Source organism: Sminthopsis crassicaudata, chromosome 2 (assembly GCF_048593235.1).
Source record: "Sminthopsis crassicaudata isolate SCR6 chromosome 2, ASM4859323v1, whole genome shotgun sequence".
NCBI classification, from domain to species: Eukaryota; Metazoa; Chordata; class Mammalia; order Dasyuromorphia; family Dasyuridae; genus Sminthopsis; species Sminthopsis crassicaudata.
In genome coordinates this window covers 382816803-382843319 of record NC_133618.1, presented here as the reverse complement: position 1 = coordinate 382843319, position 26517 = coordinate 382816803, and the positions used below count along the sequence as shown (strand labels likewise).

The following is a 26517-nucleotide window of genomic DNA, read 5'->3' as shown; positions in this document are numbered from 1 at the left end:
TCCTCTCCACTATAAAAATAGCTACTATAAATATTTCTACATATTTGAGCCCTTTTCCCTCTTTTGTGTTCTCTTTGGAATACAGATCCCACTAATGAGACTGTTGGATCAAAGATTATGCATACTTTCTCCATGTGGGTTTTTGGGGGGTGGAGCCAAAATGGCAAAGTGAAGTCAGGAAGCTGCTCAAGCTTTCCCAGTTTTCCTTGAAATCACATGAAATCCAGCCTCTGAACTTCTAGAGTCTGACAAAATGAAACTACTTTCCAACTCAAGATTGATGGCAAGGACTTCAAGAAAGGTCAGTTTCACTGGAGCAAAAACGGTGTTCAGCCCATCTCAGATAATGTTTGGAAAGCCAGTGAGAGAGTATTGATCACAGCAGATCAATAACTGATACCCACGGTTGTAGCTTAGTAGCAGGATAGACTAGTAGGGCAGCCCCCAGTCCCAGCACAGAAGGCAAATTCCTAGCTAGAAAATCAGGTTGTTGCTTGAACAAAGCATATAGGATTACCCCCTTGTGTTCAAAACCAAGGCTCACACAAGCACAAGAAGCTTGGGACAGCACTTTCTGTACCTCATATATTTAGAGTTCAACCTTAAAGTCACAAAATAGGAAAAAAGAAAAAAGCGAGCAAGAAAAAAAAAAAAAAAGAAACCATAGAGAGCTAGTACAGTGACAGGGAAGACCAAATACCAACTCAGACAAAAACAAAATGCTCACATAGAAAATCTCAAAGGATGATATGAATTGGTCTCAAGCCCAAAGAGTCGTCTTGGAAGTGTCAATAAAAGATTGTAAAAGGCAAATAAGAGAGGTAGAAGGAAAAATTGGAAAAAAGAAACAAGAAATATGCAAGTGAGAGTCAACAGCATGGGAAAGGAAAACAATTCCTTAAAAAATATAGTTGGTGAAATGCAAAAAACAACAACAACAACAAAAATCATTGAAGATAACAATACCTTCAAAAGTGGATTTAATCAAATAGAAAGAAATACAAAAACTAAACGAAGATCATACATTAAAAACTAGAACTGGAAAAATGGAAGCTAATGAGTCTATGAGACATCAAATCAAACAAACTCAAAGCAATGAAAAAAATGGAAGAAAATGTAAAATATCTCATTGGAAAAATGGCCAACCTAGGAAATAGAGCTAGGAGAGAAAATTTTAAAATCATGGTCTACCTGAAGATCAAAATCAAAAAGAGTCTGGATATCATTCTTCAAGAGATCATCAAGGAAAACTGCCCTGATATACTAGAACCAGAAGGCAAAATACTCATCAAAAGAATCCATTGATCACCTCAAGAAAAAGATCCCACAAGGAAAAACCCCCAAAATATTGTTGGACAACTCCAGAACTATAATCTCAAGAAAAAAATACCACAAGCTGCCAGAAAAAGACAATTTTAAGTATCAAGGAGTATAAAGGGTCACAGATAGTGAGGGAACTCTGGGTGAGATTCAAGACCCTCCAGTCCTGCCAGGGAACCTGCTGATGTGTCTGGTTTGGCTCCCCATCCCCCAAGGTTATCTCAGTCTTCCCTAGAAATCAGGGAGCATAACAACTTATTTACTAATTAAAGCAGAGGGATACTAAGTGGCAAAGGGACATCTACACACAATACCAAGTTGTTTGTGTGGTCCTGCATGCGCAGTTTATAATTAGCCCATGCACACTGTTCTATAGTTAGGTAAGGGTATTAGGTATATAAGACCAAGAGAATTTGCAATAAACAAGCTCCTGTTTGACCATCCTCATGAGTTCTGCCCCTTTACTCCTCACTCAGGATTTTGGCTGGTACCGAAATCCTCCAGTGAGCAGATCTGGACAAAGAGCAAGAGTCAGGATTGCCCAGAATCTGGCAGCCTCTATAATAAAGGATCAGAGGCCCTACAATTCCATATTCTGGAAGGCAAAGGACCTGGAATTACAACCCACAATCAACTACCCAGTAAGACTGAGCATCATCTTTCAGGGGAAGAGTTAGCATCATTTTTAGGGGAGGAAATGAATTTTCAATGATGTAAGAAATTTTCAATAATTTCTACTGAAAAAACTAAACAGAAATTTTTATCTTCAAAACAAGTCAAGAGAAGCATAGAAAGGCAAATAGAATAGGAAAAAAGATGTTTAAAGGTTAAACTATTTACAAGACTAGATGGGAAAATGATCCTTGTAACTCTTAAGAACTGTATTCAAAGGGCAGCCAGGTGGTGTAGTGGATAGAGCACCAACCCTGAATTCAGGAGGACCAGAGTTCAAATCTGGTCTCAGACACTTAACACTTCCTGGCTGTGTGACCCTGGGCAAGTCACTTAACCCCAATTGCCATTAAAAAAAAAAAAAACTGTATTCATTTATTGGGGCAGTTAGAGCAGGCATACATAGATAAGAGGGTATGTCTATGTGTGATGTGATGATATCAAAGTAAAAGACATTAAGGGGTGGGAAAAAGGTTTTACTGGGAGAAAAGGAAAGGGAGATAAAATGGAATAAATTAGATCACCTGAAGAAGCACAAAAGACCTATTACAATAAAGAAAAAGAACAGAGGGGGATGAGGATTGTCTGAAGTTTAGTCATAGCAGTTTTGGCTCAAAGAGGGAATAACATTCTCTCAATTTGGTATAGAAATTTAAAGTAGGAGGAGAAAGGGGAAAGAAAAGGGAGAGGCTAAATAGAAGGAAGGGTAGAAACATTAGGAGAAAGTGGGAAAAGAGGAAGGGATGATAGAAGGGAGAGCAGGTTGAGGGTGGGTTGGGTTAGAAACAAAACACTATTATGAAAGTAGAGGGTGGAAAGAGAACAAAAGTATATAAAGGGGAGAAAATAGGATAGAGAGAAATACAGCTGGTAATCATAACTATGAATGTGAATGGGATGAACCCTCCCATAAAATAGAAAGTGAATGACAGAGTAGATTAAAAAACAGAATCCTATAATATTTGTTTACAAGGAAAAAAAAAATTTGAAATAGAGAGATAATATAGAGTAAGGGTAAGAGCCTGGAGCAGAATTTATTCTGCTTCAGCTGAAGCAAAAAAAAATCAGGATTAGCAATTCTGATCCAGATCAGATCAAGCAAAAGTAAAAATATATCTAACTAAATGAAATAAGAAAGGAAACTATATCTTGTTAAAGAATAACATAGGCAAAGAAGTAATATCAATACTAAATGTATATGCACCAAGTGGTTCAGCATCCAAATTCTTAGAGAAGTTGTTAGTTACAGGAAGAAATAGACAGGAAAACTATATTTGTGGGAAACTGCAACCTCTCATATTCATAATTAAATTAATCACAAAACAAGTAAGAAAGAAACTAGATTAATAGAATTTTAGAAAACTTATATATGATACACTCTGGAGAAAATCAAATAGGATAGGAAGAAATACACCATTTTCTCAGTAGTGCATGGTACTTACACGGAAGGTAGAATTATGTATTAGGGCATAAAAACTTTACAGTCAAATGAAGAAAGGCAGAAATAGTAAATGCTTCCTTTTCAGGTCACAATGCAATAAAAATTAGATTCAATAATCAATAATCCAGGGAAAGATAGTCTAGAAACCAATTGGAAATTAAATAATCTAATTCTAAAGAATGAGTGGGTCAAGTAACAAATCATACTAATTTCATCTAAGAGAATGACAATAATGAGACAACTTACGAAAACCTATGTGAGATGAGCCAAATGAATAGAGAAAGAGGAGATCAGTGAATTGGGCATGCAACTAAAAAAGCTAGGAAAAAAAAAATTAAAAATTCAAATTGTTCTCCAGAATAGTTGGACCATTTTACAACTGCACCAGCAATGCCTTAGTGTCCCAGTTTTCCCACAATCCCACCAACATTTGTCATTATCCTTTCCTGTCATCTTAGCCAGATAACTTCTTTACTAAAAAATATTCCTTAAAAACAAGAAGTTTTAGATCTATAAATAAATTTTGAAAGAGTATAAACCAACTTTTTGAAAGCATATGAAAAATAGTTTCCCTGAATTTTAACTTATTTCTTCCCTTCTTGCCTTCTCAAACTACGAAATCTGATACTTTGAGTTATTTCACTGGAATGGGTATTACCTCTACCAGTATAGGTAGTAGCCATTTTTACCTTCTCATCATTTGTGAATTTTGTTCATATTTAAGCATCACTTTCTCAGTAAATCCAAACCGATTCTTGTCCAGCGGTTCTCCTCTTTGGTCTTTTTATAATACAGGGATAACTATATACTTCTTGTGTTTTACATCTGAGTCTAAATTCATTGCAGAGTTAGCTCACTTGCATTTCTATGCACAATTTTATAAATCTGCTCAAATGAGACAATCTTTGTAAAACTTTAAAACATCATTAATATCTGTTATTTTAATGATGATAATGATGATCATATATCTTCAATTATGTCTCCTTTTATGTACAAATCATTTTGGTAATAGGATATAACTTGTTTATATGAACCATTGCCGTAGTCATAATAATAATAGATATTTTATATTGTTTAGTCCTATTCTCCAGTCTGCTTACATGTACTGTTCTTCTTTCCATGATCTTTGGGTCTACAAAACCTGTGTTAAATACTATGTATATTATATAATTTATAAAAATTGCTTGCTATGTTGAGAAAGGGGGAGGAAAGAGAGAAAAAAAGTAGGGAGAGAGAAAAAGAATGGAAATCAAAGTAAATGTTGAAGACGATCTCTACAATGTAATTGGAAAAAATAAAATACTATTAAGGGAGTGGAAATTAAATACCACATCTACCAGAAACAACATATGCCATAAACTATAATTGAACCAAGATATATACATAATACTTATCTGAAAATCTAGCCTAATTAGAAAACAATTGCTGAAATCATTCATTAGGAAGTCATAGGAAAAGCACAATTTCTTGAGTTAAAATGCACCTCTGTGATGATATAGTAACCAAATAAAGATCCATCATAACTCCTGCAATTGTTTGTCTTTTTTTACCCCTTTGGTTTTTAATACCCACTGCCTTCTTTTCAAATTATCATGTAAAGCATGTGTGATAGGGAGGCAAGAACATTCCCATGCATAAGAGTATTTTCTTTTTACTGACATTAAAAGGGGGGGGGGGGACCTAAGGCTGGAGCAGCTGCTCAGGGTCCATGTAATCTGCAGAAAATCAACAGATAGTGTTTCAAGCTCAAGCAGAATCAACTCCTTTGCTCTTTACACAGAAGTGAGCAAGGACTCATTGTTCAGATCCAAAGTTCTTTCAAATCTTCTGCACATGTGAAGATAGGGCCCAGGTTCTGATTTTTCATCTCATTGATTTGGTGAGGGTTTGCTATAGTCTAAAGATAGGGATATATTCCCAACAATAATTCATAATCTATATGATCTGTAGTCGTCCTCATCCTACTGAGATTCTTTTTTTAGGGGAGGGAGAGGCAATTGGGGTTAAGTTACTTATCCAGGATCACAAAACTAGTAAGTATTTAAGGCCAAAGTTGAAATTTTCCTGACTCCAGAACCAGTACTCTATCCACTGTACCATCTACCTGCTCCTATCTCCCTGAGATTCTGATCTCCCTGACTATGCAGCTATTCACTCATATGTAGACAAGAGAGTGGTTTTTGAATGAAATTGCTAGTTGAAGGTACAGCATTAAAACTCTCTAGAAACTGTACACAACAGCTCCTATTAAAAATCTGTATTTTTCATTCTCTCTCCCCAATTGTTTATGCATGATCCTCACAAGCATAGCTTTATGAAAGGAAGCACTCCCCAGCACCCTGCCTTCAATGTCTCACAGGAGGAGCTGAAATCTTACAGCCACACAGCTCATGACTGGTGATCCAGAGAAAAGTTTTTCCTTTTACCCTCCCTCTTTATAACTATCCCAAGCAGTTAGCCTCTAGTTGGAGAGTCTGCCATTCCTCATTCTCCATCTCAGATTGTAGTTAGTCAGTGTCTACCATATTCCCCAAGCATGTAACCCAGATCACACTGGCTCTCATTGACTGGCCAATAACAGGTCCCAACCCAAGCCTCATTAGCTCATTGTTTAGGTTGAACGACTGAGAGTGAAAGTAAATAAATATTGTTTCTATTCTGGTCAGAACTGAGGGTCTCCTTTTCCCAGATGGATTCTTGCTAAGCAAACTTGGCCATCTTATGCTTCAATTCTTACTTAATCTTGAATTCTTGAATGTTGCCTCAGAAAAAACTGAGACCTGGGGGAAATCTTAGTTTAAAAAAGGCTAAGGTCTCCCACTGCCTCTGGCGAGTTGCCACTTGCCTCACCTTTGTCTAGCCACTGTGGAGAAGAGCGTGAAGCTGATGACTGTCTGTGTGTGTGTGTGTGTGTGTGTGTGTGTGTGTGTGTGTGTGTGTGTGTGTGTGTGTTTTGTGTTTTGTTTTTTGAGGCTGATGACTGCACAGCTCTGCCTCACTTTAGTCCAATTCTCTTGCAAGTCAAGACATTACTCTGCTGATGCTGTGGGTGCTCTTTGAGAAGGATAACAGCAGCTTGTAACTTCCAATATTATTTCCTATTAAGCCACTGCAGACATGCTTAGGTAGCCTCCCTGTTGGTGGGAGGCAAGAGTGCACATACAGGCAGATACACTCCCACTACTGTCTACATGTAGAGAACTCCTCCACTTCACTTTGGTACTGAACAGAGAATCAAGGGAAAAACTGAGTTATGCCATTAATATCAAAGGCTTGGACACATTTTCTTACTTAATACAGTTCAGTAAGCTTTCATAATATATATAAACAATATATATATGTATATATATATATACATATATATACATATATATATTGTTCATTATATATATACATCTATGCTTCAAAAGGAGAAAAAAGATGTTATTTTCATTGGGCCAAAAAATAAATAAATAAATAAGGGAATGATTCTTAGATGGATTCTTTTTTTTTTTTTCCCCTGAGGCTGGGGTTAAGTGGTGCCACCTAGCTGCCCCCACTTAGATGGATTCTTGAGACCAAGGTCATCCCTAAAATTTATATACCATCACCAAATTATCTATCTCTAGATTACTCAAGTGCTTACTTCCTTTTAGGTTATCATCTAAATTTCTCTTTAGAGACAAATCTGTTGGCTTTCAGTTCATGCTGAGCTATAAAAGCACGATAGGTGATAGGTTGATTTTATTAGTAATTTTTTCATTTGGAATTTATATGATATTTGTATTTGCATAATAATTTGTATAATAAAATGATTATATGAATTTTTGTAAGTCACCCAATTGGGTTTGTGTTTATTGGTTTTGAAGCAAGAATTTAAAGCTCCCTCTCACAAAGTTTGATATTGACTAATGTGTATTAGGTGTATTTCTGAAGAGACTAGTATTTTGACAGAATAAAGGCATTTGAAAATAAGACCAGTGAATCCATTCCTAAAAATATGACTATATTACTAAAATGTAAAGTAAACACCGATAACTCAATACATCATACTTTTTTTTTTTTTTGTACCACTTAATATTTGTTGAAAAAACATAAAAAGCAAATCTGAGTGCCAGGATTATTTTTAACATCCTGAATATTTTCACTTCATTTGAACACAAACATTTAAAAAATAAAATTTGTTTAATAAAAATAATCTTGAAACATTTAATAAACAAAAACTCAAATCAATTTGAATCTTTCTGGTTCTTTTTTCTTTAAAACTAAAAAAAGCTTTTTAGAGAGATGATAGAAACATATTTCCATAAATTTAAATAAAATCATATGTTAATAATTTTGTCTTTGACATAAAATTTAAATTATTGAAAGATATGATAATTTTCTAAAAGATACATTCATAATATGAATATACATATGTATGAAATTTAAGTATAAAAAAATGAAATGTACCATTTTTTAATTGCTTATAGAATGAAATAAAGAGTATGACTAAGAACCTGCTAATTTGAAACTTTATAATTCCTGAAAAAATAAGCTGGGAGTCTTCAGAAATCTATTCCTTAAATAAGTTAATCTTGATACTGTAATTTTGTATATTAGACACCTGAGTATTTTATATACAACATATTTTCTGTTTATATTTAGGTCGCTTGGAAGATCAGTATGTAATTAGATTCATGAAAGATAAACTAAAATCTATGCCATGCAAAAACCAAGGGTACATTTTGGATGGATTCCCAAAGACCTATGAGCAAGCAAAAGACTTGTTTAATCGTAAGTGTCAGTGTTTTCTTTGTTAGGTAAATAGTTCACTACAAAAACAATATTTCAACCAAAGCAAATAAGAGAAAATATTTCTTAAATATGTGGTCTACTTTGAATATATTTTCATTAGTATTTGCAATTTAAAAGTATATATTATTAGTAGTATGCTCATTTTTCAATAATCATAATGCAAATTATGGATTTTCTGTTATTAGAAGAAGAAGAGGAAGAAGAAGAAGAATCTAGAGGCAAAATTCCTCCATTTGATAAAATAACCATACCTGGTAAGTTTACAATATTTCTAAAGGATTATTTTTAAAGGTGTACTATTTAACATATTTTTCACAACAAAAGAGTAACCTTGACTTTTAAAAGCACTCCAATAGTTCAGGGGGAAATAATTAAAAACTAGGGAATGCGTAAGCATAAACAGCAGAGTTTTAGGAAGTTCTCTGTATCAATAAACCAATTTAGGAAAATGTGTCCAAGCTTTTGATATTAATGGTGTGACTCAAAGTAAGGAGAGAGGAAAACATATTCGGTCTAGGACCATATTGGTTTGTTAACATAGAGAACAAATAGATAATATACAAGGCTGAAATCTGTGATAGCAAACAAGGACTGCACAGTTTCCAAGTGTGTTCCAATCTTACTTTATCCAGTTGCTAGGGATTTCAATGAGAAGGCTTTGTAGCCTCAATGCCAGGAATATAATGTCATCTGTGATTAGTATTTGAAGAACTTTACTGTTGTTGCAGAAGTTTCTGTACTCAGAGAAATGGGGTCTCTTGGGAGAAACATACCCATCAGTGGGGAATCTGATGACTTGGGTCAAAGATAGAATGGCCAACAAAGCAAAGAAATATGAGTATGCAAAGGAAACTACAGGGAGTAGTTTTAACTTTCTACAATGCTGATTTAGTTTTCATTATTTTTAGATCTGTTTATAGTATTCAATCAGCAAAATTTTGTGGCAACTTAGTTTAACATCTTTCACAGGAGAGGGAAGGGTAGAGAAAAGGGGAATCGCTGGAATGAGAAAAGGGACATAACTGGCAGGATTTGTTATCTCATTGGGAAGATGTTATTTAAGGGCTGGAAGCAGGGAGCAGTAAGCAAATACTTCTACAATTGTGAAAGAGGATCCTTTAGACAAAATTGCAGGGTTGGAATTCAGACCAGAATGGTGTGTCTCTTCTCCAAAAATCAAATGGGTTTTACTACTGTGGATTGAACCATCCATTTTCACTGTGTCCTTACATAATTATATTGCTTTTTTTTTTTCTTAATTAGGGGTCAAGAACTTTCCATTTTGGGCCACCAGCTTTGGGGATGGGTTCCTCTATATTGTTAATCCATCAAAATGTTGCAAAGTGGTTGTAGTTCTTGTTTTTCTCCTATATTCTTCAAAAGGATTCCTTTTAATCATCATGCAGGATGTCATTATATCATTCATAGCCCTTATACCTTTATGTTTCATATCATATATTTTGTCAGTACTAAGGAAATAAGCATCACTATAATTCCATCTTATAAATAAATAAATCTTGTATAGTTTTAACATTTGCATAGGATAAACCTTGTGTAAGGAAAGTTTTCATTTTTAATGAAAATTTATTTTATTTGATGAAATCATAAAATAACTGAACAATATTTAACAGTAGGATTTTATATTTTTAACTTACTTGTAAGAATTTTATTCTTATATGTATATATGTATTTTAGAAAATCATCTGCAGAAGCCAAAGTTGTTCCTTTTTTGTATTTTCAAAAGGAGAAGAATGAGAAAATAGGCTTGTATGTGTTTGTAGTTGCTGACACAACTCTTCACATTTGCAAATGAACAGACATGGGTAGTCTATGCTATCATCCATAATGGTTTGGTTTGGGTTGTTTTTTGGTTTTTTTTTTTTTTTAAAGCATCTTGGGGTGGGAGGAAGCTAGGTGGTGCAGTGGATAGAGCACCAGCCTTGAATTCAGGAGGACCCGAATTCAAATCTGGTCTCAGACACTTAATACTTCCTAGCTATGTGACCCTGGGCAAGTCACTTAACCCCAGCCTCAGGAAAAAAAAAAAAAAAAAGCATCTAGAGAGATGTATAAGAATTCTGCTTTTCATCCAAAATTCCTACAAAATGTAGATCCTGAAAAAAATAAAATTAAATAGAATTTCTCAACACTTTTCATTCATTATGAATGAATGAGCTCTGTGAGTCAGATGAAGGATGGTATCTATCAAATAGACAAACTATTTTTCAGACAAAATATTCAAAATACACAGAGGAAATAATAATGCACGTTTATGTAGTACTTTTAAGTTTACAAAATGATTTCTTCATAACAACCCTTTTTTAATTGTTATTTATCTATCTTATGAAACTAATAAGCATGAACCAGTTTAAGCAACAAAACATTTAAATCTGTTATCATCTGCTGCCTTGTAGCATTCCATATTATTTTCAAATCATTTTATTGTACTACTGTTATTTACTGTTTTCAGTATGATTCTTTTCACAACTGCTACTTAAAAATATATGACCTTAAGGGAATAAAAATAGAAAAATTAAATTTCAAATACGGATGGCTTTATAATTCCAAACATTCAGCCCTCAAGTAGCTTATATTTTATTTAGAGGAACACAAAAAATAACATACACACACAATCATGCAAAATAGAACATGCAACTGATTAGATCTGGAGGTGAGAGAAAAGAAATACCAAGTTTTTGAACCTGATGAATAGTGAAAAATGTTAGAAATAGGAAAACCAAGAGAAGTAATTTTGGAGAAAGATACTAAATTCGATTTTGGAAATATTGAACTTGAGATGATAGTAGGACACCCCAGTAGAGATACCCAGTAGGCAAGTGGACACAGATATGAAGAAAGAAATCAAAGGTAGAAATACAAATTTGGGCACTATTTGCATAAAAGTGATGGTTGAAAGCAATGAGAATAAATGAACTTGTCAAAGAATACTGTACGCAAAAGAAATATGAATGCAAGTTCAGAGCTTTAGGGAATTCAGAAAGAGAAAGAGCCAGCCAAGGATATAGAGTTCTTAAAGTATAGAAGAAAACTAGCAAATTTCAATGTCATGGAAACCAAAAAGACCATCCTGAAAATAGGTGATGGTAAATTGTATCAAATACTACAAAAATATTATGGTGGATGAGAAGTAAGAACCAAATCCTTCTTATTTCCCTTTCCTTCATGATATGTCTTGAATTTTTGAGGACAGTCCAAGTAATTTCAGGAAAAGTAAGAAAAAAATTTAATGTAATTTTACAACAGGAAGTTTTCATATGACTATATGACCCAAATTTTGTTGTGGAAAATATGAGGTCACCATATTTGTAATAGACTTTTTGATACAGTAAACATGGGAATTTTTTCTTCTTCACAGAATTTGTTTTTGCTTTGGATGCATCTGATGAGTTCTTAAAGGAGAGAGTCATGAATCTTCCTGAAGCCATTGTGGCTGGAACCCACTATGTCCAGGATAGATTTTTGAGATCACTTAGTAACTATCGTGATTTAAATACTGAAGATGAAACTGTTTACAACTATTTTGATGAACTTGAAATCCATCCATTCCACATTGGTAAGGAATGAAATTAAATTCATATATAAAATTTAGGGAAACTATTTAATTAATGCATGAAATATAAATTCCTATGCAAACTTCAGTACCTGAATCACTTGGGGGCCCACAATAAGAATATTTTTGGAAGCTTACATTATACTGTACTTTCATGTGTACTAAAAAATAAAAATATATACAAAATAAAAGTGAAGGAATTAATAGGAGTAAGGAAATTGACTTTCACTGGTAGATGAAATGATCAAGATAGACTTCCCATAGGAAATAGCCCTTGTGTTGAACTCTAACAGAGTTAAAGATTTGAAGAGTCTGAGCAGCTAGGTGGCCCAGTGGATAGAGCACCAGCCTTGAATTCAGGAGAACCCGAGTTTAAATCTGGTCTCAGACACTTAACACTTCCTAGCTGTGTGACCCTGGGCAAGTCACTTAACCCCAGCCTCAGGTTAAAAAAAAAAAAAAAAAAAGATTTGAAGAGTCAGAGATGAGGTGGGAATGAATTGCAGATGAGGAGAATTATCTGGGCAAAGGCCTGGAGAAAGAAGATTGATAAAGCTACATACCAGAAAAAGTAAAGAGGCCAGTTTGGTTCCATTATAGAGTGCATGAGGGGGCATAATCCCCAATATGTCTTGGATAGTGGATTGATGCCAGGTTGAAAGGGCTTTACCCGCCAAAGAGAGGTATTACATTACAGTTTTTTGAGCCAGGGAATGGCATAGTAAGATCTATTCTTTAGAAAAAGCACCTTGACAGCTACATGGAAGGTGGATTATATGCAAAAGCTTCTTAAATAGTCTCCCTGCCTCATATAGATATATAGATACAGATACAGATATAGATATAGCTATATTTGAGGCAGGGAGATTATTTAGGATGCTTTTGATATTATCTGTATAAGAAGTAATGACAGCCTGTACTAGGGTGGGTCTATGTGAGTAATAAGAAGGGAACAAATATGACCAGTATTTCAGGTAGAATCAATGAGATTTGGCAACTGATTGGATGTAGAGGTAGTGAAGTAAAAGAAAGTAAAGGATTGTGAGTGCTTCTTAAATTGTGAATCTGAGTGACCAGAAGGAAGATGGTACTTCTAAAGAAATAAGAAGGCTAGGAGAAAAGATGGGTTTGGGAGGAAAATAATGTATTCTGTTTTGATATGTTTAATTGGAGATGCCTGTAAGACATATATCCAATATCTATTTGCTGATAATGTTCAGGAGATAGTGGGGATGAATATAGATTTGGTAGTTCTCTGTAGAGAGATAACAATGGAACCCATGGAAACTGCTGAAATCACTGAGATTCATATAGAGAAAAGATTAGAGGACCTAGGATTGAGCCCTGTCATAGACAGTGGAATGTGGATAAGGATGTTACAAAGAAGATGATATTACAGACAGACAGAAAGAAAACTAGGAGAGAACCAAACCAGTGTCTTGGAGAGAATAGTCAACAGTATATTATGCTTTAGTCAAGGAGAATGAGGGCTGAGAAAAAGTTATTGGGATGAACAATTAGGAGCCATTTGTAATATTTGAATGATGTCTGATATGGAGATCCTCATCAAAATTATTCTTTTTATTTATATTTATATTAAGTATGTTTATACTTAAATGTGTGCATGTTGTCTCCATTAATGGAATGCAGCTTGAATATTTAGGAAGCCTAGAAAAACCAGAAGCCAGTGTTTAAATACTACCTCTAACACAAACTAGATCATCATGGAGAAATCACTTCATAACTCAGTACTTTAGGTTTATGGGAACATGCCCAACTGCACTGGTAGAGAGAATTTCCTTATCTGGGAGTTCCTCATATCATATCAATGAAACCACACATCCACTTCCTATAACTATTTCTTCTTCCTGGAACATAATGGATTATTTGAAGGGACTTGTAATGAGTTACAACTACCTCTGTTCTCCCTTCCCCTAAACCATTTTGCACACTCTTGCCAGATTAATCATTATGTACAGATCCAATCTAATCCTTGGCTTAACTGACTAACTCTCCCTGGCCCCCTTTATTGCTATCTTAAATGAAGATAGTAGGGTAAATTGTTATTAAGGACCCTTCAAACTTTAAAAAAGAAAAAAATCTGATTCTATGAAGTGTTACAATTAGAATTAGGGACTTTTTCTTCTTGACAACACTAGAGATACAAAAATAAGTTTTAATTTTTTACTTTTTACTTATCTACATTTCTTGCATGTTGTAATTAATTAATTAACTCACTTTATATTAGTTATATCTTAGATTGGTGGGAGTAGCCAGTAGCTTTAAAAATTCGAAAACACCCAGTTCTATTTGACTGGATTTGAGTTCCATCAACCCATTTACAAATTTCCATTACAAACTCAGGATGAATGGTGGCTAAACTATAGATGTCTACAGCTACACCTATTTTATATAGACTTTTGTTTGATGAGTTTAAGGGAGTGACATTTTCTAGCTTTGTCCACAAAATCTTGTGATCTGCCTTATTTGAAATAAACTCTATACTTACTACACTTACCCAGATGATTTTAAAATAAGAAGTTCTAGAAGTTTTGCTTTAATAATAGCAATGAACGTGCTCTTATTTATTCCTTATTTTAGTTGATATTAACATTACCTAGATGGTATGAAAGTGTCTCTTTACTCTCCTCAAACCCATTAGCTAAAGAGTTTGTAGACTTTTTAAATTATTATTTTCATCATAATCATTATTATTGAATCAATACTAAGTGCTCAAATTGTGATAAAAAATTGTATAGAAATAAAACTGAAAAGGAACTGGAATTTTCATGGTCACAAAAAAAGAGAAACTCCATTAAGAATTATAACAGCTAGAATTGAAAGAAACTACTTATTTTCACAAATATTGACAAATATGGACTAACTATATGCAATATTAACAAACTTTTATGACATCTTAGGGTTTAAGATGTCCCCCTGCCATAGCTTGGAGAAAGGAAGAGAGAAATGAAGTGCCATAGCTTGGACCATGAAACAGGAAATGTTTCAGGAGCTAAAAAATAAGTGAAGGCCAGTCATTCTTCTATAATATATTGCCCAAAGCCAAGCAACATCTGAGTATGCATATAATAGACAGAAATATGATTTCACCCATTTCTTTCTTGCCTCTAAAATTTAAAGATGTAGGAAGATTTGACCACCCTGAGAATAAACTTGCCATTGGACAGATTATCAAAGCTATTGGAAAGCCTCGAAATTATGGCTTAACAGATGAAGAAAAAGCAGAACAAGAACGTAAAGCTGCAGAGGAACGCTTAGCAAAGGAGGTTGCAGAGGAAGCAGAGCGAGAGCATAAGGAGGCTGTTGAAACAGCAGAAAAAATAGCTCGTTGGGAGGAATGGGTAAGTTGTTTTATTTAACAAATACTTTAATAGATTTTTTTTTTAAACACTATTGTCATTTCTCTTACGTGTCTTTTTCTCTCCATAGGTATCCATCTCCTTTTGAATAGTCTTTAAAAATGAAATAACTTATTTTGTTGCTTTCTTTGGCAACTGTATTATCTTTTTGTGTTTCTTTTTCATGGGGTATTTGAAAATCAAATAATTTGCTCACATTTTTTTCAAATGCCTCTCTTTTATGGAATATCCATCTTTTTTTATTGATGAGTAGGTTCATATTTTTAGAGTATGTATTGTATTACATCCTTAATTCCTTTACTTTTCAAATAATTTTTTCCATCATTTTCTGTTTTTTCCAGAAGGTATAGAAAGTCTTATGTGATTGAAATTTCCTTTTCTTTATATTTGGAGGGGTTTTTTTTCCTGGTAACTTTACAAAATCTATTGTTAATCATTAGAATTGTTAAATTTAAACATTATGCATTTTAAGATTATCATTTTAGTGAAAGGTACTTAATTCCTGTCTTTTTAGCCATTTTATCATAAATGAATGCTATGGTGGTTAGAATCTTCTACATCTATTTATCTAATCAATTTTATTAATTGTAGTATTCATATGATATATTCAATTTATAATTTTGCCAAAGTGAAATTGATATGGCTTGAGTAGTCTCAATTTCTGGTGGTCGAGAAGTTAGTGGCTGTATTGACCGCATTAGTACCCTAGATACTTTAGAGTCAGCCAGAGTCAGGATAAGCAAAAGTCTTTATTTTTGGTCTTTTGGGGTCCCTGTCAGGGGATTAGATGTGGGAATCTCCATACCTCCTTTCTCTCTCTCCACTTCCCAAGAATGATCCTACTCCACCCTCTGATCTCTCTTACACTTCTCTGTCTACACCCACAGATCCAACCAGCACAGAATAGTTGGGCAAGATCATTCTCCAACCACTTGCTAATAGAGTATTGTCCAAATAGTAATTAGCTTTTAAGTGCTGTTATCTAAGTGCATTTGCTCAGTTCCAGTCCTTTACAAGTGGCAATAAGAGAGTTGTTAAGAATTTCTTTTAAATCGGCCACAGGTTTTATGAATGAAAGAATTCGCTTATTCCCAAATTATTAGTTGCAAAATGAAAGTTTATTGTTGAATAGAAATCAGTTTACCAAGCAGATCTATAGGAAAATGGAGTTTTGGCGCTAAGAGAATGCTTTCTCAGTGGGCCGAAGGACCCTGACAGCTGAGTGAGCTATTTAGGTCCATTTGCAAAGGCTTTGGTGGAGGGAAGTTGTTATACTGGGTATCTTTAATGGGGGCTGGGACAGCCCAAGCAGATCAGACCAGGTTGGGGACTGGGACAGATCAGATCAGGATTCCTCAATTGAAAATGAGAATTTAGAATTTCTATGGGAGTTGATTCTCTTATCCTGAAAGGTTTGGGCTCTGTCTGGATTCCTTAGAGCCTGGGAGATCCTGATCAAAGGAGACACAATCTCAGAGTGATAATCTTAAAGGGAACAGTTCTCCTCCCCCTTCAAAATCATCTCAGTATTTTTTATATAAATCCAAACAGGACATAGTGAAAACATTTAAAAAAAACATATTACTCTAACCTCCTTATTGGTATTTTATTTTACATGTTTATATCTGTAGTCCTTAAGTATAATGGTGTCTAGTTTATTTGTTTTTTTTTTTACTTTTTTTTTCCTCCCTAGTTTGGAGGTCTCAGGATCACATTTGTCTCATAGAAAGAATTTGATTAGTGGTCTTTTTTCTTAATTTTATGAATATTACTTTTTGTAATTTGCTCAGTTTAACTCTCTGAGATCACATTGTTTTGAATATTTTATTTTCCATTTTGTTAATTGAGATATTTATATTTTTGTAACCACATTGCTATTGGCATGTAATTGTGATAAGGTTTAGATTTTGGGGTTCACTCTCGTAGGGAACCAAATGATAAGCTTTAGATTTAGGGAACCAAAATGAGATTAGGGTTTCTGGTGGTCAGAGAGTTAAATGATAAGGTCTAGTGGCAGGCTTGGGGTTCAGGGAACCAAATGGAGAGGTTTGGCTCCCCTACACCCTCTTGGGATTCAGCGCAAGGATAGGGAGTTTTGAGGAACTCCCTTCTGGCAACTCAGAGATTCTCTGTAAAGAAATTTACAGACCTGAAAACGTAGATTGATAAAAGGTTTATTATAGAGATTGGAAAGTAAGGTTAGAAGTCCTGACAGAGAGGCATAAGGTCAAGTTAGGGAAATAGGTGAGGGTAAAGAGAGGATAACACTGGAAAACAATATTATTCCAGCGGGCAGGTTTCTTTGGCATGGCATGGCATGGCATAGCATGGCATGTTTAGAACCTCTGCAAAGAGAGGATTTTAGATTGGCTCTTTTTTAATAGGAGCTTTGGCTACTAGCTGCAGGGGGCTTGTGGATGGAGTCCTAAATTGGCTCATCTGCTAGCTTGGTTTCAGCTCGAGCTGGAATTTTAATAGAATGAGTTTCTTGAATAGAGTTGGAATTCTTTTGCTAGATAACAGAGTGAAACTGTCTTGTTTCCTTCAGGCTGGGTCCCTCACTGAGGAAGAGTTGAAAGAGATTTTCTCCTTCAAGGAGTTTTAGAGTTTTGGGATTCCTTTTTCATTATTCCCTCAAGCAGTCACCTCCAAAAGCATTTGGAATAAAGGGGAGATCTCTTCTTCATGTAACTGCTTCAAGCTGGCAAGGGTCGTAGAGATTTTGGGGGGTTCATGCCAGGAGGTGAGGTGTGAGGTATGGGGTCTGAAAACAGCAGCAGGGTATCTAAGGGGTGTTTGTCCCAGTCAGTCGTCCCTAGTTCTCCCAGCTGAAGGGCAGTGGAAAATCCAAAGCTTGAAACCTAGAGAGAAACAGATTTCAGGAGCAGATTAAAAGTGGGGTGACCTCCAGGGTTGAAATGAGGACCTTTAGGAATGGGGCCTTTTTGCAGGAAATGCATCAGGTTCCTTCTGCGGGCTGCCTGTAAGAAAGCTGATAGCCCATCTAACAATACCGAATACCAAAGAAAAGTACAAGAGAAAATGCTAGGAGCAAAAAGTTCTTGGTCTATAGTAAAAATGTTTAGCCCTTTCACTCCAATTTCCAGGAAAGCTAATTTCTCCTGGGGTGGATTCAGGGTGGCAGGGATTAAGGGTGTGATGGACTCTGAGAGTCAGGCCAGGCAGGGGGCCTTGATACCTATTAGGTTTAATAAGCCATTGATGGCCATTGGCTTTTTTTTAAATCTCTGCATCCCTGGGGTTAATGGATATCCCAGGGTTAATTTTTAGACCTCTTCAGTTAGGAGGCTTTTTCAATTAAAAATAGCCACTTCTCTTTTTTGTGAGGCAGGGTCTGGGGGATGGGCATGTCCCTGCCTGTCAGGGCTACAGATCAAGAGAAGGATGCAGTTTAAGCTTTTTCAAATCTCTTAAATGTCTGTGCTAAAGGTTTGTGTTTTTTTTTTAAAGAAACCTATTGGGGGTTTGAGAAAAGAGAGTTGGTTCCTCAATCTCACCATAAAATCACCAAGATAATTTAGGCAAAAGATCTTGAGCCTTCCCCCTACTATCCCCACTCTTAGGGGGGGAAGGAGGGAAGAGACCAGAGGGCCAAAGAGCAGTTCTGCCCAGCTTATGGGCCTCAAGGTGGTGAAGAGGGAACTGGGCCAAATCCCAAATTCCTACCAGAGAGCAGGACACTGGGAGGTGCAGGTCAACTCCTGTGGTATTTGCTGTTGTGGTAGAAAGGCAGTTCCTCCAGTGATCCTCCTGCTCAAACTCAGGACAGGGACTGGGGTCTCTGGACAGTTTCTGTGACACCTACATCTCAAACCTCTGGGGTTCCCAGCCTAAATCTGGGAGGGATTTGCATTAAAAAGGAACCTCAGCTTTGAGTGTCTTTCCCAGAAGGCAGAAGTTGCCCTGAGGAAAAGAAAGGAGCTGGGGAGTCTCAGGTTTTAGTTCCGGTGAGAGTTAAAAACAAACAAACAAACAAACAGCTGTTTGTAACAGCAGAGTGGGAGAAACAGCGAGGGCTCAAAATGGGTTCCTGCAGTTTTGGCCTTAGTATATTGCTTTGGACTCCTGAAAAAGTTGGGGGGGGTCCCAGGTTTCTCCATAGGCTGGGAGGGTTTTGGCTTCAGAGGAGATACTTCTACTGGGCATGTCTGGGCCAGCTACTTCTGCCTGAGGGCAAAAGTCAGTGTCAGTTCCAGGATTTGAAAGAAAAAAAGAAGGCACTTTAAGAGTGCACTTTTAAGATGCAAAGAAGGCTCTTTCCAGGGCTCCTTTGACTCCAGAGAGTTGGTGGGTAGAGGGAGATTCCCTTTCAGCTAATCTAATCAGAGTTCAAGTTTTCAAATTTTGAGGTTGAGGTATTTTTCAAGCTGAGTGTCTCTTCATTAAGAGACAGCCTAAAGGTAGAAACTGGCTCTAAGCTTTCCAAAGTCTTAGCTTTTTCCCTTCTCTATAGGTGTCTCTAAGAGAGAGAAAGCTATGACCAAAAAAAAATTTTTTTGTCAATTCCAAGGAGTTTTATACCATGAGTGCCCCCAGGCAAAAACTCTGCTGAGCTTAGAAGCTCCAGATCTGGGGTTCTCAAACTACAGCCCGAGGGCCAGATGTGGCCCACTGAAGACGTTTATGCGCCCACTGAGTTATGGCAAATGGGCTGAGAGGCGGAGACAGAGTGTGAGCTTTTGTTTTTACTATAGTCCGGCCCTCCCACAGTCTGAGGGACAGTGAACTGGCGCCCTATTAAAAAGTTTGAGGACCACTGCTCCAGACAGCTTCGACCATGCCCAGGGTGTTGAGCTGTACCTTCCTGCTATAGAAAGAGTGGGGTGTTGGCTTACCGGAAAAAACTCGTGAACAGTCACCAAATGGTCAGCCGTCACTAGAAAGACTGAAATCTTTGACTTCTAGGGGAAAAAAAGCTTTAGTGTTTTCCATTCAGTAGTTCCTCACCTGACTCTAGACAGTGTCCAGATTCTATAGCCCTTGTCCTTCTCTAGAGAAAGAGAGCAACAAAATGCTCTCTGAGCAAGGGAGAATTTGTCAGAAACAAGCTATAGAATAGAGAACAAGGCTAGAGAGTGAGGAATTCCCAGAAGGGAATTCTGCAAGCTAGAGAAAAGGCAACAAGGAAGATTTTTTTTTTTTTCCTTTTTAAGAGGCAGCCTAAAGATGTTTTCAAATTTAAAGTAGTTAAGGAGTTTTCAGTCTCTCCTTCTAACTCCTCATTTCCCTGCTGCAGTCAGGGAAAGAAAAGAGAAAAGAAAGAAAGAAGCTATCTTCACTTTCTTAATAATTTAATTGAATTGTTTTGGAATTTTATTCCTCCCATCATTCCAAAGGACTTTCCTAAAGCTACAACTTTGGCCAGGGTTGGACCCTATAGGAAAGAAACCTTTAATTGCTGGCAGGTGTATAGAATGCCAATCCAGAAAAATAGAGAATATGCTAAGAGCAAAAGTTCTTGGGACTGAGAAAATTAGGAGTTAAGGGGGAAGAGTTCCCACCTCTAAAGTTGGGTAGGAGAGTGAGAGAAAGGTAGCCTGCTTTCCCCAATGTGTTCATTTTGAAAGCTAGGCTATTCATCTCTCCACAAGGAGCTAAGGAAAGTTTAAGTAAGTACTCTGAGGCTAAGAAAAAACCAAGGGCAGTTTGGAACCCCCTGTTTTGGTAGACAGCCCTGTGAGCATGCAAAAGCATAGTTTTGAGGCTTGCAGAATTAAAAGGCTGTGACAGAAGGCACTGCTCTAAGGCAGAATAACCAAATCAGGGAAACTAAGTCCAGTTTTAAAATGTATGGGACAAACATGCTTCCTGAGAGGGCTGAAAGCTGCAGCTCCTTTAAGAGCCAGGCAAAGATTCTGGGAGGGGCATGGCTCACTTGTCCAGATTGCAAGTAAATTTCTATTCAAAAGTTGGTGGAAAACTTTTCAGGAGATTTGAGAAGATAAGATTGAGTCCTCAATCTCCCCACTGTACAGTATCCCAATATGGGGTCAGGATAGGAGCATTTAAATGACAGGTTACCAAGCCATGTGGAAGAGGTCTGAAACAGGCCTTGAGTTCTTCTGGGATCGGCACTCCATGGGGTAGGGGGAGGAAAGACCAGAGGTGCCAGTAGAGTGAGGGAGAAAGAAATGCAATGTTATGTTCTTACTCCGCTGCTTCCCGAATAGTGAGGGTTTCTCTGTTGATTCCTCATTGGAACTTGAGGGAGGGGGAGCTAACCAAACTCCAAAATCTTGCTGGGAGAGCAAGACATGAAGGAAATTGCCCAACCCCTATAGTTCCCAGGATTTTCTAGCAGCCAAGGGTGGAGAAATGTTTCCAAAGCTCGCTTTAATTCCATGACCTTTCTCCTTGTGGCTACAGCCTGATCATTAAAGACCCCAAGAGCTGTATGTAACAGTGTAATGGGAGAAGGATTCAAACTTGGCTTCTCTTAAGTTTCTCCATTTATCTCCCCAGGACAGATCAAAGAGAGTGCTGGCCTTAGACACTCAAGAGGGTTGCCCAGAATGGCCATTTGTCTCCTTGGTCTTATTTTCTTCACCTATAAAATAAGTAGGGGTTGGAGTGAGTGGCCTGTGAAATGTTCAGCTTCTGATCTATGATCCCCTGACTTAATTGCCGAGTATAATTGTAGTAGGAATTTGCAGAAAAAAAGATATAAAATCATTATCACCTGGAGCTATCAGCGGCATGTGGAAGGTAAACCTTGAAAGGTAGATAGTATTTGGATAAGCAAAGAAGAATAATAACATTAATAGTTAACATATATTGCTTTAAGTTTTGCAAACCACTTTGCAAAGATTCTCTCATTTGATCTTCATAGCAGCTCCTCTAAGTTAGGTGACAGAGGAATTATTATCCCTGTTTTACAAATGAGAAAAAATGAGATTCAGAAAAGTTAGATGAAGTACCCAGGATATCCACCTTATATGTACCAGGATCAGAATTCAAAACTAGGTTACTCCTAAAGCCAAGCCTATTCCTTTTTCCAGGATACTGTGTTTTTTTTTTTTAATTTAGTAATAGCTTTTTATTTTCAAAATATATGCAAAGATATTTTTCAACATTTGCCCTTGACAAAACCTTGTGTTCCAAATTTTTCTCCCTCCTTTCATCCAATCTCCTTTTCTAGGCAGCAAATAATCTAAACTATGTCAAACATATGCAATTCTTCTATGCACATTTCCACATATATCATGTTGCACAAGAAAAATCAAATCAAAAAGGAGGGGAAAAATGAGAAAGAAAACAAAAAGCAAGCAAACAACAACAAAAGAGGTGAAAATACCATATTATGATCCACATTCAACCCCTATAGTCCTCTCTCTCTGGGTACAGATGGCTCTCTCCATCACAAGTCTATTGGTATTGGCCAGAATCACCTCATTGTTGAAAAGAGCCACATTCATCAGAATTGATCATTGCATAATCTTGTTATTACTGTGTACAATATTCTCTTGGTTCTTAGCATCATTCATGTAAGTCTCTCCAGGCCTCTCTGAAATCATCCTAGTGATAGTTTCTTATAAAATAATAATATTCTATTACATTCATATATCATAACTTATTCAGCCGATGAGCATCCACTCACTTTCCAGTTCTTTGCCACTACAAAAAGTGCTGCTACAAACATTTTTATTGTGCTACCGCTAAACAAATAGAAATCTTTTCAGGTGTGGGAGAATAGTATGAACAAAGACAAGGAGCTGGAATTTAGCATAATGTGAAGGGACCAGCAGAGAAACGACCCTAATTAGAGAAAAAGATATGTATGTGTTGAGAAATAGTGAAATATAATGTTGGAGATCTAGTCTATTTTAGAATCAGTTTATATGGAAAACTTTAAGAAGAGTCAAACAAAAGTTTGAGAGGTACAATGATAAAGAAACATTTTGTGAATTGAATTGTGGATCCATAATCAAAGCTATTGATGCTTATGAATTTTAATTTCTCCCTCAGGAATTTTTTTTTAGGTAGCATAAGGATAAATGCCTAAAGAAGATGAACATTCAGTGTAATGTTCTGACTAGCTTTCTGGAAGGCCTTCGGACTAGCCTTGATCTCAGCAGAATAATCATCACAAGAATAGTCAGGATAAAGTCCAAAGTCTTTATTGTCTCCTTTAAGTCTCCCAGTCTGCGTCATCAGTCAGCCAGTCAGCAGTCTGTACACCTCAGTCTCTGCTCTGATTTAGGTCTGACTCTGACCTCTTAAATACTTTATTACACTAGGGAACCAATTATCTCATCAATTCCACTGAGTTAATATCTTGTAAGGTTAAATTAATCATACTGAGCCTTAAGTATACATTTTCAGAGTTCCGGCCCTGTATCATTCAGAAATTGTCTTTTCTTTATTGTTCTCTACCACACTTAAGTTTAATGCCATTGATATTTAAAAGTATCTCTTTATCAATGAAGTTTTTTAAAAAAAATTCCCACCTTATTCTACCCTAACTCAAGCTGATAATAACTTCCCACATCAAAATACCAATTTGTACCAAAATTGTACATATTTATTTACAGATGTACATATGGTCTTTTCTGATAGAATATATTCTCCCTAAAGGCAGGATTTTTTTTTTTTTTCATTTTTGACTTTATATCCCCACAGTGCCTGGTACATAATAGGCACTTGATAAATGCTTGTTGATTGATAGATTTGTCATTATTATTATAAACTCATATATAAGTCAATCAACCTTGAAGTTTGTATTATTACAGAATATCTGGGATTCATGATCATTTTAACTGTGGCTCGGTATAAAATTGGGGTGAATGACAGTATTAAATGGAGGGAAAGCAGTGAAAAGATCTGACAATTTGCATTAGTCTTAGAGGAGTCTGCAGAGCATGGGAGCCTCTAAGGAAGGTAGATAATTACAATAATCATTGCAGAAGACACTAGCAAACATTTACATCATTCAGTAAGGCTTACAGATGCTCATAATGGCCCTGTGAGGTAATGTGCTGTGGTTATCCTATTTTATAGATAAGGAAACTGAGGCCAAGAGATTGTAAGTGCTTTGTACAAGGTCACACAGATAAGTAACCAAGTTAGATTTTGAAACTAGGTCATCGGATTCTAGATACAGTGGCTTATTATTTCTTTACCTCATGGCTAGCCAGTATTTAAGGCCATATTTGAACCTCAGACTTCCTGACTTCAACTTCAGTATTCTATTCATTACATCATTGTGCTTTGGAGCACTTCTCAAGTATGGATAGGAGGAGAAAAAGGAATGCTGCTCCCAAGAAGAGAGAGAAGCCAAGCTCTGTCTCCTCCTTCTTTCCTCCCCTTCCCAGTACACAGTCTAAAACAGGCGCCATCATCTCCCACACCCTCCAAGGTCTAGAAGGGTAATTTGTATTCATTGATATTTGATACTTTGTTGATTTTTTTTTCTCAAATATTCTCCTTACAGAGTAAACGACTAGAGGAAGTAAAAAGAGAAGAAAGAGAATTATTGGAGGCACAGTCTGTTCCACTTAGAAACTATTTAATGACCAATGTGATGCCGACACTCATGAGAGGCCTGAATGAATGTTGCAAGGTCAGACCAGATGATCCTGTTGATTTTCTGGTAAGGAAAAAGTCAACTTTCAAAAAATACCCTCTTGAAAATGGATTTTAGAATAATTGCACATATATAACATCAGATTACTTGCTGTCTTAGGAAGGGGGCAGGGGATGGCAAGAAAAAAATTGGAGCTCAACCTCTTATAAAGATGAATGTTTTAAATTATCTTTACATGTAATTGGAAAAAATAAAAAAAATTAAGTAAAAAAAAAAAAGAAGAAGAAAATAGATGATAGAAAAAAGATCTCTGATTTTGTTTATGTAGGTACCCTTCCATTATGGATGTCTCTAACCCATTCACTTTGTCAGTTTTTGTGATAGAAATGTTCTCCATAGAACATGTAGCTCACACACTGAAGGTATTTTGATTGAAAACAAAAAATCTAAATTAATTAATATGGAGAAATGTTGGTTATAATTTGGTTTAGAGTCTTAAATATATCTAACACTTGTGTAGAATATTAAAAAATTTTGTTTATGTCATAAAATTCCAAAATTTAATTGTATAAAAATGTGTCTCATAAAATTTTTTTTGAAAATGGCTAATATTTTATTTCTACTTCTATTATAGGCAGAGTATCTCTTCAAGAACAACCCTGAAATGGAGTGAAATTGAAAATATCTCATGTTTTTGAAAAACTAGAGAGAAATTTAACATAGTAATCTGAAAAAATAGCTTTAAAAAAATTCTTTTTTCGTATTTTGGGCAAACAGTTTTATTTCCCTTCAAACAAATGTTCTATTTATTTAGTAAAACCATTATTCTAAGCCACATGGTAATGACTTTTTCTTTGGCCTAGATTATAATTTTATGAGTACAGGGAACTCTTTATGAGTAAGTTTCCTCTACCAATGCAGATCAACAGCTGTTCTGCAATGTATAATATTAGAATTGCCTGGGAAACTGAAATATTAAGTGAGATGTTAACTCATATAACCAGTTTGTGTTAGAAGCAACATATAAATTCAGATCTTCCTGACACCAAGGCCAGCTTTCTCTCAGGCTTTGTTTCTGCAAATGATCAATACAAGCAAAGTAAAATTTGGAAGGGATATAGATGGAGTACTTATTGGTAGTTCACATAATAAAATGTAGATCTCATATCTTGTTAGTTTTGCTCTTAGATTGTCACTAAATATTTTACATATCAGTGATTACAGATAGTATTAATTTATAGTATGAAGAAAAACCAAATTAGTTTTAAATTGTGTAGGTGAACTGATAGATTTCTTTGCTTGGGTTTTTTAATAACCTAAGCATCAGTGGCCTTAAATATATATATTTCTTAATTGATAACATACTTTTAATTCAAAATAAATCAAACATAATTAACCTTTACTAGAATTTTTTTTTTATATACTTCAGTATCTATAGAGTAGGAGTCTAACTTATATACATGAAATAATTGTAAATTTCTTGAGGAGAAATTCATGTAATGGCTTATATGATTTAAATAAAACACATAATAAATGAAAATTTGTTTCATGCGTAATAGGGGTTATACCTCATAGACCATATGTGGGAAGCTATTTGCTAGGTCTATCCATGAAGAGTTCATTTTGTTGCTCTGGTCACTTTTGAGGAAGCATATGCCTCTGAACAATTTATACATTAGAGATGACACAAGAAACTTGCACAGATATTTGGTTTCTCCCTTATAACGGCTAAAGAGGACTGCATTAAACTTTAAAATGGGAAACCCTAAACCCTAGACAAATCAAACTTCAGTTTTAAGTGAGAAAAAAGATC

The 26517-nt window shown here is 35.7% G+C and overlaps 1 protein-coding gene across 2 annotated transcripts in view; it reads left to right on the top strand.

Moving 5' to 3' along the window:
- The window catches only part of AK7 (adenylate kinase 7), a 104065-nt gene extending 77827 nt beyond the window's left edge, over positions 1-26238 (top strand). For both annotated transcript variants that reach the window (XM_074291356.1, XM_074291357.1), the window contains 6 exons: positions 8060-8188; positions 8395-8463; positions 11586-11783; positions 14922-15142; positions 24612-24770; positions 25339-26238. In XM_074291356.1, the coding sequence (XP_074147457.1) occupies positions 8060-8188; positions 8395-8463; positions 11586-11783; positions 14922-15142; positions 24612-24770; positions 25339-25377 (815 nt within the window). In that variant the 3' untranslated portion in view covers positions 25378-26238. The remainder of the gene's footprint in view (positions 1-8059; positions 8189-8394; positions 8464-11585; positions 11784-14921; positions 15143-24611; positions 24771-25338) is intronic.
- Positions 26239-26517: the final 279 nt, after the last annotated feature.